This window comes from Chlorocebus sabaeus, chromosome 20 (genome assembly GCF_047675955.1).
Source record: "Chlorocebus sabaeus isolate Y175 chromosome 20, mChlSab1.0.hap1, whole genome shotgun sequence".
In the NCBI taxonomy this organism is placed as follows: Eukaryota; Metazoa; Chordata; class Mammalia; order Primates; family Cercopithecidae; genus Chlorocebus; species Chlorocebus sabaeus.
Window position 1 is genome coordinate 81,689,125 of NC_132923.1, and position 14,265 is coordinate 81,703,389.

Consider the following 14,265-nt stretch of genomic DNA (forward strand, 5'->3'; position numbering starts at 1 on the left):
TGGAAACCTAACACTCCCAAAAGCTCTTATTTTGCTGTCAGCTAAAAGGTTAATTTCTTTACAATTTGTTCATTAACTTTTGTTTGCCTGCTAGGAAACTTCAAAGTGGATATTTCCGTGTCTTTGAAGAAACCTGTCAATTCACTAAATTGTTGTCCATTAACCATGAGGTGGGTGGGGTCGGAGTGTCCATGTAGACAAAGAGCTTTATATGCTTGAAGGGCTTAGAAGAGCACAGGTTCCTTTTCTCCCATGTAATGCTCTTTATCCCAGGTTGGTGGACCTGTTTCTCCAAGAGCAACTTGAGAAGAAGTCATCTTTAACAAAATCCCACATTAAGTTCTAAACTCATAAAACTCATGGGTTCATAGAATCAGATTTTTTTAGACTGGAAAATGATCTTGAGCCACATCTAGTTTAAGACTAAGGCAATGTGAGTTTTTATTTTTAAATCATACCTAGATAAGCAGTTGTTTATTGAGTACTTATTTTGTCCTGATGCTTCTACTAAGCACCTTTAAGCTTGTGCTGTAGTATTTAATCCTTTGATCTTCCTGTAAAGGTAATTACTATGCTCACTTAGTGATGAGAAAACTAGGACAAAAGGGAGCATTGTATGCCTAAGGTCTCTCAGCTAGGTAAAACTTGAATGTGAACTAGATTTGTAGTCTTGGCTATAGTATGGTTATTTATGTGAAATTCTGCCCAACCAAAGTATTCAGTTGAACTCCACTTTAGGTAGGCATTGCGGCATCATAGAAGGGCATGAGTGTTAGAATGAGACATATCTGAATTTGAATTCTAACCATGCGACTTTAGGTGGGCGGTCACTAAACCTACTTAACCTTTCAGGTCTCAGTTCTCTCACCTATCAAGTAAAATACATATGCCTGATACATTGTAGGTGTTCAATAAATAGGAGTTAGAGTTATTGGGGAACTCATCTTGCATTTTTAATATATGGGCTGTTTTATAAAACTTCGGTTTATATCTTTCTAAAGAATATATCTAGCATATCACATGGAATTATCTGTTCTTATCTAAGCCTGAGAGCCTGAGACTTTCATGTTTGCCAGTTTCATGAAAAGAACACACCAACTTTCTCTAGAATGGAAAGATTTTTCTTCCAAAGTAAATAGAATAGGGAAAATGTGATTATTTTATCGTGAAACATCAGCTTCTACATACTTCTGGGGGAAAAACAGTGTGCAACATTTAAAGATATTCTAACTCAAGTTGTCTGAATGTTTTGTTTAATAAAAGAGTAATTTCTGCTGAAAATGTGTGAATGAGTAATTGTGCTTACCTGTTTCCTAGGTTCTAAGCTCCAAACTTATGCCAACAGCTGATGATGACATGGCCAGAAGCTGTGCCAAATCCTTCTGTGAAAACTTCCTCAAAGCCGGCGGTTTGAGGTTGGAGTTTCAATGTCATGTTACATGAGTTGCCGAAAATGAATATAGTTATTTTAGTTAATTTCCCCTGCAAAGTCTTGCTTATTCCTACAAGGTATCATATGACTCATTGTGAGAGTTCTTATAAGAAGGAATGATGTTTCAGTCCTTTAGAATATTTTAAATCCTTTTATTACTTCTGATTATTGGAGAAATGAATGGAAACATGTCTCCCGTCTGGTAGTGGGGGACATCTTCAAGAAGAGTAGAAGCAAGGAGACTGTATCTGTTTCTTTTGTGTCTCATGTCAGTTTGAAATAAGGTGAATTTGATCCCTGTGAATCCATATTGTGCAAGGTATTAGTGTTGTGGATGCAAAGATAAATTAGATATTATCTCTGCCTTTGAGAGGCAGCTGATGGTTTAACAAAGAATAACAAACAGCTAGGTAACTATATTATAAGTATTAAAACAGGCCAGGCATGGTGGTTCGTGCCTGTAATCCCAACACTTTGTGGGGCTGAGGCAGGAGGATCACTTGAGTCCAAGAGTTTGAGATCGTCCTGGGCAACATAGTGAGACCTCATGTCTACGAAAAATAAAAATAAAAAAATAGCTGAGTGTGATGACATGCACCTGTAGTCCCAACTTGGGACGCTGAGGTGGGAGGATCACTTGAGCTTCGGAGGTAGAGGTTTCAGTGAGCCATGATTGCACTACTGCACTCCACCCTGGCAGCAGAACAAGATCCTGTCTCAAAAAAAAAAAAAAAAAAAAGATATTAAAACAGAGCTATATATAAAAAGTACTTGTGACGGGGAGGGGTGAGAAAGTGGTGGTTAAATTGGTTGAATTTGCTTAGGGTCATAAGGTTAGGAAATGATTCACAGAAAATGACCGTTGAGCTAGGAATTGGGAAATTATTTACCTAGAAATCCTCTAGGTAAATAAGGAGGGAAAGAGCACTCCAAGCTGGAATGGAGGGAAGGATGAGTGAGAGCATGAAGATGCATCGCCTCTCTTGGGAACCTCAGTTGCCTGGTGAGGTTCAAGCAAAGGATGAAGGAGAGAAACATGTCAAGAAGGGTCTCGTCGGGGAATGTGAGTGTTGTCTTGTAGTCCATGAAAAAGCAGGCAGTTTCTAAGCCAAGAATTACCTGAGACAATTACTCTGGCAGCAGTGAAGAGGATGAAAGGAAATGGGAGAGACTGAAGGAAGAGAAGACTGAGAACTGACAGTATTCAGAGAGGAGATGAAGGGCAGTGACAGAATGACATTTATGACTAGGTAGAGGGTGGGGACATTTATAAAATGGCCCTGTGGTTTGTAGCTTGGTAGAGTGGGGAAATGGTGAGTCGTTAGTCAGTATGGGAAATAAACACAGAGAGAGATGGAAGGAACAGAGGAAAGCAAGAGAAATAAGTTTGATTGCATACAAGGTCCTTCCGAGTCATGTGAAGTAGATGGTTTGGATTGGATAGGGTGCTTGTTAGAAAAGTGGAGAATGGCACGAGAGATTTGGGAGCATGTGAGTAAAACCATGAGGGCATAATCCAGCTGTCAGAGCTGAGTGGCAAGTGTAAGGCAGGAAGGTAGCATCAGGGCATAGAGAGCTCTCCTTTCAGATGAGTCAGAAAAAAGGGGTGACAGTAAATTGAAGAGAAAAATAACTGAGGGGAAAGTTGGCTTTTCTGTTTTGATTTTAGCTTGTGGAAAACTGGAAGACTTGGTTCTCTTCATAGGCTAACTAAAAGGGACCAATGAAGGAGAAAAAAATAAAGATAAAAGAGAAAGGGGTAAATGATGGGGCCAACTTGTACTGCAGTTGGAAGCAGATTTTCTCTAGAAAGAAGTAGGCATGCCATTTCCTCTGGGTGAGGAAAGCATGGACACCAGCTCGACGCATGAGCAGAGGATGGTTGAAGGAATTCATGTGGGGAGGTCTGGCACAGAGAAGCTGGGTAGGGACCTTGAGGAGGTTGAGGGAATGGGAAACAGGGAAACGATGGCGAAAAGGATTCCCAGGTATTGTAGAAGGTCTGGCACACATGTAGTTTTATTCTGTGTTCGACACTGTAGAGGTGTTTTTAGTAAAAGCTCCTTTCATATCACTCAGCCATTTACAGGGCTGTCAAACTAAAGGCATTAAACATTTGGCTTATTTGTGTATGTCATTTAATTCATGTACCAGATACTGTTCTAAGCACTGAGAACAGAGCAGTGAGTAGATTAGACCAAAATCCACATCCTCATGAAGCTTACAATTTAGAGGGGGAAACAATTAACATAAGTAAAAATATGTGTCAGGTGGTGAGGAGAGCTGTAGAGAACAATAAAGAAAGAAGCAAGGATTCGGGGGCTGTGATTTTCAGTAGGGTGATCAGGAAAAGCTTCACTGGGGTGACATCTAGCAAAGACCTGAGGAGATAAGGGAGCGAGACCCAGGAGAAAACTTTTCAGAGGAGCAGCCAGCACACACCCATGCATGGGGACCTGCCTGGTGCCTGCAGAGGCCACAGGAGGCCAGTGTGGTTGGGGCAGAGTGAATGAGGCAGTGTTTCCCATTCTCAGATGAGACAGAGGTCTGGGACATGACATTGTAGAGATATCAGAGGTCAAGTTATGAAGGATCTTATAGGCTGCTGTGAAGACTGCTGTTTTTCAGCGTAGGAAATAGGAAGCCATTGAAGGATTTTATGCAGAGGAGTGCCATGATCTGACTCAAATTTTCCAAGGATCACCCTGATGGGTCTTTTGAAAATAGGTTTGGAAGGTGGAGAGTCAAGAGCAGAAGCAGGGAGAAGAGTTAGGAAGCTTATAGGTGTCATAGGAAATTATTATGATAGATATATGTAGGCTCTTATATGACAGAATCATGTAGAAACTAAGTGATGATATTGATGACCAATTACATTACTTATGGAAAATTTAAAATGAAAGAAATAGAAGTCTTTAATATCCTGCCTTTTTTTATTCTTTTTGAAGTTTGGTTGTAAATGTCATGCAGAGAGACTCCATCCCATCGGAAGTAGACTATGAAACAAGGCAGGGTGTTTATTCCATCTGTCTACAGCTTGCAAGGTATGTAAATACATTGCATTAGTCTCAACAGGCAATATTTGACTTTTTCTTTCAAATCATGTTTTTAAATAGTGTGAAATGGACTCAGAATAAGTCTAGCTGTTTCTTTTTAAGATTTTTACTTGTTGGACAAACAATGCCCACGTTATTAGATGAAGACCTCACCAAAGATGGCATAGAAGCACTTTCTTCCCGCCCATTCCGAAATGTCAGCCGGCAGACAAGCAGACAGATGTCTTTATGTGGTACCCCAGAAAAGTCATCCTACCGACAGTTGTCAGTGTCTGACAGGTCTTCTATTAGGGTTGAGGAAATCATCCCTGCTGCTCGAGTTGCAATACAAGTAAGTGATTTGTGTATTCAGGACATTTTAGTACCTCTTATTCAGAATGTCCTGTTTTGGAAGAGGTGCTATGGGGATTTAAAAATGATTAAGACGTGAATATTGCCTTCAAGAAATTTATGGTGATTTAAAAAGAGATCACTAGGGCATAAATAACTCTGATTCCCAGTAGAAAGTATCAAGTGTTGTAAAACTATAAGACAAAGCGTTCTGTGTGTCTTCAAAGTAGGTAGAATAATTTCCTTCACCTGTGGCTGTGATGGGTGATTTTATGTTATAGATAGCGTTTGAGCTAGGCCTTGAAGAACAGATGAGGATTAGATATACAGGGATTAGTACTTAGAAAGCTGGAGAAAAGAGATTTGTTCAAGCAAAAGGGAGCACACGTGCAAACTAGAGACAATACTAGAGCTTATGGGAGGTCACGAGGTCATTGTATGTGGGAAAGGAGGAAAGTGAAAAAAATTGGTAAAGCGTAATTTGAAGCCACAGCATGAAGATCAATCTGTTTTACAGATGAAAAAACAGAGAAATTGAAAGTCCTTGAGCAGGATGGCAGCTTGAGAAAGGCCATCCTTCTGGATGACCTTGGAGGGAAAGGAGGCTTATGAAACTGAGACCTGTAAGAAGGTTGTAGATGTCAGGGCATGTGTTCAAGTATTGCTTTTTCTTATAATACTTATTCCATTCTTTAGACGATGGAAGTAAGTGATTTCACTTCTACTGTGGCTTGCTTCATGAGATTGTCATGGGCTGCGGCTGCAGGACGGCTTGATCTTGTTGGGAGTAGCCAACCAATTAAAGAAAGTAATTCCCTGTGTCCTGCTGGAATTCGAAACAGACTCAGCAGTTCAGGTACTGATTAAAAAGAGACAGTAATGAGAACATTGGGTAAGAAATAGCCATAAGAATTATCTATGTGTAGGTTTGCCAGAGTCACAAAAGGGGGAGACCCTCTTCTCTTGCTTGTGAGCATGAGTAAAAATTCATCAAGCTCTGTATACACTTAGTATTTATGCGTGTTCCTATATGCATGTCATGTTTCACTTAAGAAGAAAAATATTTATAAACACACAGAGTAAGTGAAGAAACCAAATCAGCAGTTTTTAGCTTAGCTGAGTATAAAAGTGTCATGAAACCAATCATTGTGGCAATAATACAAATTCATTTAGAATTCCGTCCTGGAAAACAGTTCTTTTCTTCGTTTGCCAGGTTATTTTTCATTAGGGCTTTTGAAAACATAGCTTTATTTCCCAGCTTTGTTTGGTCTTCCTGCTCAATCTCTGTTTTAGAAATTCCTCAATAATAAAGGAAGTTTTTAAAATTTTTACATACAGTAAAGCGTGTGGGATTTTTAGGATTTTTGTGTGCATATAACCCATCTACATCAAGTTACAAGGTAGGAAACATTTCTGATATCCTCTGGAGGGCTCCCTCAGGCCCACAGAATTGCACTATTCTCATTTCTGTCACCTGAAATTAGTTTTGCCTTGTGAACACATTTTGATTGCCTGCAAATGTGTTTTAAAGAAAAAGTAGTTAGAGTGTTTCAAATACAGTGTTAAGTCTCTCTTGCTTCTTGGACCTAAGTGCTTTCTTGAAGTATTTAATGTCACATGAGGATTCTGGAACATATAGTAAAAAGATTAAAATATTGAATAGTTCCTGTTGGATCCACAGTAAATTTTTGCTTACCTATTTTCAGGAAGCAATTGCAGCTCTGGAAGTGAAGGAGAACCGGTAGCCCTGCATGCAGGAATCTGTGTTCGACAACAGTCTGTATCCACCAAAGACTCGCTGATTGCGGGAGAGGCTTTGTCTCTTCTTGTTACGTGCCTACAGCTTCGGAGCCAGCAACTAGGTGTGCTGGAGGCTTGTTTGTGATTAATCTCTTTCAGGGAAAGGCCACGTTTCTGTTGGGAATTATTTACATTTCTTTATAGATAAGGTCCCATTAGTCGAAATGAAAAAGGCGGGAAGTTGGCATGTGGAGTAGCTAAGGATAATGCTAAAGTAGCTCATTCTGAAGAAATATTTATTGAGCACCTTCTGTATATGAGGTTCCACAGTTGCTGTCACCAGGGCAGTGTGTCTGCACGCCACGAGCTTGCTGTCTAGTTGAGGAATTCAAACAGCCCAAATTTACTAGTTCGTAAATTACAGAATTAGAATTGTATATCAATTCCTGATAATGACTCTAGTATTAAAAATTGTGTAACTTAAGATTTACCCTTTCATCTTTATTGTTGGCTTTGGTGAACAGGGACCATTACTAATCATTCTCTACCATGAGAGCACCCCAGGGCTCAGCTCCTCATCATCTCTTCTCTATCTCCATTCATTCCCTTGGTGATCTCGTGCAGTTTCACAGTTTTAAATTCCTCTGTGTGTTGACAACACCTAAATTTGGGTCTATGGCCTGTCCCACTGTCCTGATATCTCCAGTTGGATATTAAATAGACATCCCAAACTTCTCATTTCCAGAACTGAGCTCCCCTAATCCTGCCCATATCACCCTAGAGTTTTCTCAACTTAAAAGCAGTTCTGTTCTTCCAGTTGCTCTGGCCAAAAACCTTGGCTTCATCTTTGATATGTTTTTTTTCACCCCCTACTTCTAATCTGTCAGCACATCCCCCTTCAAGCCCTCTCTAGATTCTACCCCTTAGCACCCCTTTCACTGTTGGTGCCCTCTGAGCTGCCATTGCTTCCTACTTGGACTATAGCAAGAGTGCCCTAACTCATCTCCCTGCTTCTGCCTTGCAGTTTATTCTTTACTCAGCAACCAGGGTGGACCTTCTCCTTTTTAAGTCAGAGTGTGTCACTCGTCTTTCAAAGCCTTTCGGTGGCGTCTCCGTTCACCGAGTAAAAGCCAAATCTTTACAAGGGGTGGACACAGTGTACCCTTGATACTTCTGTGCCTTTGCTTCTACTCTCCCTTTTACTCACTGTGCTTCGGCCACCCTGGGCTCCTTGCTGTTCCCCCAACAGCCAGCATACATTCCTTCCCTTGCACTGGCTGTTTGTTCTCTCTTTCCATTGTGCTTACTGAGACATTCCCCAACCACCTTTGAAAAAATTACAATGCTCCTCTTGCCCCAGCACTACCCAGACCCCTTACCTTATTTTTTTCCTGTATCATTTATCATTTTATAACATGCAAAATAATTACTTATTTATTGTGTTTATTGTCATTATCTCCTCCCCAACTACACTGAAAGCTCCATGAGGACAGAGACTTTTATTCATTTTGTTCCCTGATGAATCTCCAGCCCCCAAACACTGTCTGATGTGTAGTAGATTCTCAATAAGCAAATATTCAGAAATGAAGTTTTAGCAACTCCACTTTTAAAAAGTGTACTAGTCCTACTCTTAGCTGTTTGATTTCGTTTAATTTTCCTAGAATTGTTTAACATAGAGATATTTTCAAATCAAGATGAAAAAATAACTTCCCTCCAAACTTTTATCTGTTATTATTTGTAAGTTTATTTTAGGGTATATTTTATAGTTTGCAACTATTGATAGTTTCTCAAGGCAAGACATTTATTCTGTAACTGGTATGTGCAAGGCATTGTGCTAAAATATGGGGCCCAAAAATAAGACATGGTTTCTTCTCTTAAGTAACTTAGAATTTTACGGGGTAAATGGACAGGCATGAAAGCAGTTGTAAAAGGTTCTGAATTATTATATGTAAAAGAGATGAGCTTATGCTTAAGATGAGCTTTAAAAATTAATCAAAATTTGAAAATGCATTACCTAACTTGTTTCACACACCCACATCCCCCATTTCTTCTTCTTAGCATCTTTCTATAACTTGCCCTGTGTTGCTGATTTCATCATTGATATTCTGCTCGGATCACCAAGTGCTGAGGTGAGGATTTTTCATGTTACTTACAAAACTCCTTTGGTCCTGTTGTTTTGTGAGCTCTCTCAACTACCTGTGACATTGTTGGGAATACAGGAGTGGCATTGGGTGCTCTCAGGGAGTGTACAGAGGGGCTGCAGACCATGAAAGAAAAGTAACCGTTTGGAGTCTACTGCCTTTCCTTCTACTGTCTCCTCCATATGCCACCAAAAGTTATGAGACTAATGTTAGTAAGTTATTTTTGTTTATAACAATGTTACAACCAGTGTCTGACATCCATAACTGGCAAGGGCAGCTGGCATTAAGCATCCACATGTTGGTCAGACTCAGGAAAGATCAACCTCAACCCATAAACTTTCATTAGATTTTATAGTCCTGACATTCTTACATGACCTTGAGGATTAACTTAAACTTTCTTTTTTCTTATTTTCATTTACATTAAGTTATAAACCTATTGAGTAGAGTAAAATAGTAGAATAATTTGGGAAATCAGTTCCCAAACCACAGTGGGTTTTAATTAGCCTTAGTTTATTCAGTGGAAACCTTACCATTAAAAACTGAAACACTCATACCTTTCTAGTATCCTTCAATAACTTGAGTGACTAAATAGGGTGGACTTTGGAAAAAAGTCACTCTTGAAGTAGTCTCAACATGTTGATTCATGTCTGTCCTTTGCTGCTGATCATGTAATTTCAGATTCGCCGGGTTGCCTGTGATCAGCTGTACACTCTTAGTCAGACAGACACATCAGCGCATCCGGATGTGCAGAAGCCAAATCAGTTTCTTCTAGGCGTCATCCTCACAGCTCAGCTGCCTCTCTGGTCTCCAACTAGTATTATGAGAGGAGTCAATCAGAGGTATGTAATAAAAATGGAAAAACTCACCTTATACAGAGAAAGGATAAGTGATAATTTGTGTGCTGCTCCCCTAAAGTCCACAGTGCATTATTGAGATGACTAGAATTTCTCCTTTCTTCTTCTGACATTTGGGTCCTGAAAGATGGCATTTGGATAGGAGAGTTAGAAGAAACACTACCAGGCCTTCTTCTCCATACCCCCAGTTCTCACTTCACCCTGTGTGATTCATCTACCCCAAAGAGAAAAAGGGTTCACCTGACTGGTGAGAGCCTGCAATTACTGGAGCCCAGCCACTGTGTAAAGATTATACTGATTCTCTCCCCTTGTGCATCACTTTTTCAGTGGTGATATCTCATAGCTCCATGTCTAGAGGTAGCCGGGGTATCCTCCTGGCTTGCTTTCTTGGTTTTATACATGCTTCAGTATGTAAGAGAGCTTGTAGTCCAGGCTCGTGAGATAACTGTTCTGCCTGCCCCATCTTACCTCTACAGGTGAGCCGGCATGCATGTGCTCCTCAGTCTAGTTCCAGGATAGGAGGTAGGGGTCTCACATTGACCTCAAGTTCATACGACTTTTTCTAACTTACCTTTACCACACAGCCCCTACTGTGGGGCTTATAAAGTGTCATGGAGATTTGTGAAGTCAACGTTTCCTTTCCTCGTTTATGTGCTTTATAAATTAGGTCCATCTCCAAAACTTTTGCATCATCCTAAACTGAAACACTATGCCCGTGAAGAAGTGATTAAATGAAAGACTGAAAAATTTGACTCCATAAAAATTACAATTTTCTATATAGGAAAAAAAATGCCTCAAAAGTCAAAAGTCAATCACCAAACTGGGAAAATAAATCTGCAACATACATGACAGACAATAAGCTAATTCCATATATATATATAAAACTATTACAAATTATTAAGCAAAAGACCAGCAGCCAAGTTAAAAAGGGACAAAGAATGTAAACAGACTGTTCAAAGACATGTAGATTTTGTTTGAATTGCTAAATTTTTTTTATTGTGGTAAATGTACATAACATAAAATTTACCGTTTGAGGTGTACAGTTCTGTGACATTCAGTACATATACATTGTGATGCAACCATCACAACTGTCTATTTCCAAAACTGTTTAGTCATCCTAAACTGAAACTCTGTACCCATTGAACAATAACTCCCTGTTCCCCCTCTACCATCCCACGGCAACCACCATTCTACTTTCTGTCTCTAAGGATTTGACGACTCTAGGTACCTTATATAAGTGGACCCATACAGTATTTGTCCTTGTATGTCCGGCTTATTTCACTTAGCATAATGTCCTTAAGGTTTATTCATGTTGTAGCATGAATTAGAATTGCCTTCCTTTTTAAGGCTGAATTATGTATCATTGTATGTATAAACAGTATTGGTATATCCATCCATAGATGAACATTTGGGTGTTTCCACCTTTTGGCCTTTGTGAATGCAGCTACAAACATGGGTGTGCAAATATCTGTGTGAATCCCTGTTTTCAGTTCTTTTGGGTGTATACCCAGAAGTGGAATTGCTGGATCATTTAGTAATTGTGTGTTTGATTTCTTTGTGGAACCACCATACTGTTTTCCACAATGGCTGTACCATTTTACTTTCCCACCAGCAATGTACAAGGATTCTCATCATTTCTCCGCATCTTAGCCAATGCTTATTGTTTTCTAGGATTTTTGTTTTTGTTTCGTTTTGTTTTTGATAGTAGCTATCCTAATGCATGCGAATTGGCATCTGTGGTTTCAGTTTGCATTTCCTTGATAACTAATATTGAGCGTCTTATCTTGTGCTTATTGGCTATTCATATATCTTCTTTGGAGAAACATCTATTTTAAGACCTTTGCTCATTTTTAAGTTGGATTATTTGTTGTGGAATTCTTTATATATCCTGAATATTGATCCCTTGTCAGATAATACGATATGCACATATTTTCTCCCAATCTGTGGGTTGTCTTTTAGCTCTCTTGATGGTGTCCTATGTATGTATTTTGTCTTTAGTTGCCTGGAAATTATGGCCAAATCCTATGTTACAAAGTTTTCCCCATTTTCTTCTAAGGGTTTTATAGTTTTACTTCTTACATTTAGGTATTTGATCCATTTCGAGTTTAGCTTTGCATATGGTGTAAGGTAAGGGTCTGACTTCATTCATTCTTTTCCATGTGAATATCCAGCTTTCCCAGTGCTGCTTTTTAAAAATACTGTCCTTTCCCCATTGAATGGTTTTGGTGCCCTTGATGAAAATCAGAACCATATGTTTGAGTTCTGTATTGCTATTCCATTGGTCTATATGTCTGTCTTTATACCAGTATAACACTGTTTTGATTACCGTAGTATTGTACTAACTTTGAAATCAGGAAGTGTGAGTCTTTCAACCTTGTTCCTCTTTTTCAGGATTGATTTGGCTACTTGGAGAGTCCATGTGAATTTTAGAATGGGTTTTTCTGTTTTTGCAAATGTCTTTGGGATTTTCATAGAGATTTCATTGAACCTGTAGGTGACTTTGAATAGTAATGACATCTTAACAAGATTTTGTCTTTCAATCGTTGAACACAAGATGTGTTTTCATTATGTCATCTTTAATTTCTTTCAGCAATGTTTGTAGTTTCCACTGTACAAGTCTTTGGTTTCCTTAAGTTGGTTCCTAAGTATTTTATTGTTTTTGATGCTATTGTAGGTGGAATTGTTGATTTCTTTTTCAGTTTGTTCATTGTTAGTGTAAGAAATGCAACTGATTTTTGTGTTGATTTTGTATGCTGCAACCTCCCTGAATTTATTAGTTCTAACAGTTTCTTTTGCAGAAACTTTAGGGCTTTCCATATATAGTAACATGTCATCTGCTAACAGATAATTTTACTCCCTTTTCAATTTGGATGTCTTTTATTTCTTTTTCTTGCCTGATTGCTCTGGCTGAAACCTTCAACACTATGTTGAATAGAAGTGGTAAAAGTGGGCATCCTTGTTTCTGCTGTTAGGATAAATACTTTCAGTCATTCAGCATTGAGTATGTTAGCTGTGGGTTTTTCATATCTGACTTTATTATGTTGAGGTAGTTCCCTTCTATTTGTAGTTTGTTAAGTGTTTTTATCATGAAAATGGGTTAAATTTTATCAAATGCTTTTTCTGCTTTGATTGAAATAATCATGTAGGTCTTTTTCTTTCATTCCCTTAATATGGGATTGCATTGATTTTTGTACCCTGGACCATACTTGAATTCCAGGAGTCAATCCCACTTGTTCATGGGGTGTAATCCTTTAAATGCACTGCTTTGGTTTGATAGTATTTTGTTGAGGATTTTTGCATTAGCATTCATAAAGGATATTGGTCTGTAGTTTTCTTGTGGTGTCTTTTTCTCACTTTTATGTCAGGGTAATACTGGTGTCATAGAATGAGTTAGGAAATGTTACCTCCTCTTCAGTTTTTTGAAAGAGTTTGAGAAGACTTGGTGGTAATTCTTTAAATATTTGGTAGAATTCACCAGTGAAGCCATCTGGTCCAGGGTTTTTCTTTGTTGGGAGTTTGTTTTTTTTTTTTTTTTTTGGATTACCAATTCAGTCTCCTTGCTGAATAGATTTGTTTGCCTTTTCTGTTTCTTCTGATTCAATCGTGGTAGGTTTTGTGTTTCTAGGAATTTGTCCACTTCATCTAGGTTAATTTGTTGGCATACAGTTGTTTATGGTACTCTTATATCCTGTTCATTTCTATAAAATTGATAGTTACGTACCCACTTCCATTTCTGAGTTTAGTAATTTGATCCTTCTGCCTTTTTTGTCTTAGTCTACCTAAAGATTTGTTGGTTTTGTTGATCTTTTCAAAGAGCCAACTTTTGATTTCCTTGATTTTTTTTTTCTTTTTGGTATTTTTTTTATCGTTCTTTATTTCCACTCTAATCTTTACTCATTTCTTTCCTTCTACTAGCTTTAAGTTTGGTTTGTTCTTCTTTTTCTAGTTCCTTAGGTGTAAAGTTAGGTTGTCAGTTGGATCCTTTTCTTGTTTTTAATGTAAACATTTATTTTAAGTATACTTTAAGTTCTGCGATAAATGTGCAGAACATGCAGGTTTGTTACATAGGTATACACATGCCATAGTGGTTTGCTGCACCCATCAACCCGTCATCTACATTAGGTATTTCTCTTAATGCTATCCCTCCCCTAGCCCGCCACCACCACCCCCAACAGGCCCCGGTGTGTGGTGTTCCCCTCCCTGTGTCATGTGTTCTCCTCCCTGTGTCATGTGTTCTCATTGTTCAGCTCCCACTTATGAGTGAGAACATGCAGTGCTTGGTTTTCTTTTCTTGTGTTAGTTTGCTGAGACTGATGGTTTCCAGCTTCATCTGTGTCACTGCAAAGGACATGAACTCATCCCTTTTTATGGCCACATCGTGTTCCATGGTGTATATGTGCCACATTTTCTTTATCCAGTCTATCATTGATGGGCATTTGGGTTGGTTCCAAGTCTTTGCTATTGTGAACAGTGCCTCAGTAACCACACGTGTGCATGTGTCTTTATAGTAAAATTATTTATAATCCTTTGGGTATATATCCAGTAATGGGATTGCTGGGTCAAATGGTATTTCTGGTTCTAGAGCCTTAAGGAATTGCCACACTGTCTCCACGATGGTTGAACTAATTTACACTTCCACCAACAGTGTAAAAGTGTTTCTCCACATCCTCTCCAGCATCTGTTGTTTCCTGATTTTTAATGATCGCCATTCT

General features: G+C 38.8%; 1 protein-coding gene across 3 annotated transcripts in view; it reads left to right on the plus strand.

The window, feature by feature from the left end:
• Window positions 1-14,265, plus strand: part of USP24 (ubiquitin specific peptidase 24) — a 147,310-nt gene that overhangs the window by 83,796 nt on the left and 49,249 nt on the right. For all 3 annotated transcript variants that reach the window (XM_038000483.2, XM_007978600.3, XM_038000478.2), the window contains exons 32-38: window positions 1,318-1,415; window positions 4,381-4,476; window positions 4,591-4,819; window positions 5,515-5,674; window positions 6,525-6,680; window positions 8,617-8,687; window positions 9,378-9,538. In XM_038000483.2, coding sequence (XP_037856411.1) covers window positions 1,318-1,415; window positions 4,381-4,476; window positions 4,591-4,819; window positions 5,515-5,674; window positions 6,525-6,680; window positions 8,617-8,687; window positions 9,378-9,538 — 971 coding nt within the window. The remainder of the gene's footprint in view (window positions 1-1,317; window positions 1,416-4,380; window positions 4,477-4,590; window positions 4,820-5,514; window positions 5,675-6,524; window positions 6,681-8,616; window positions 8,688-9,377; window positions 9,539-14,265) is intronic.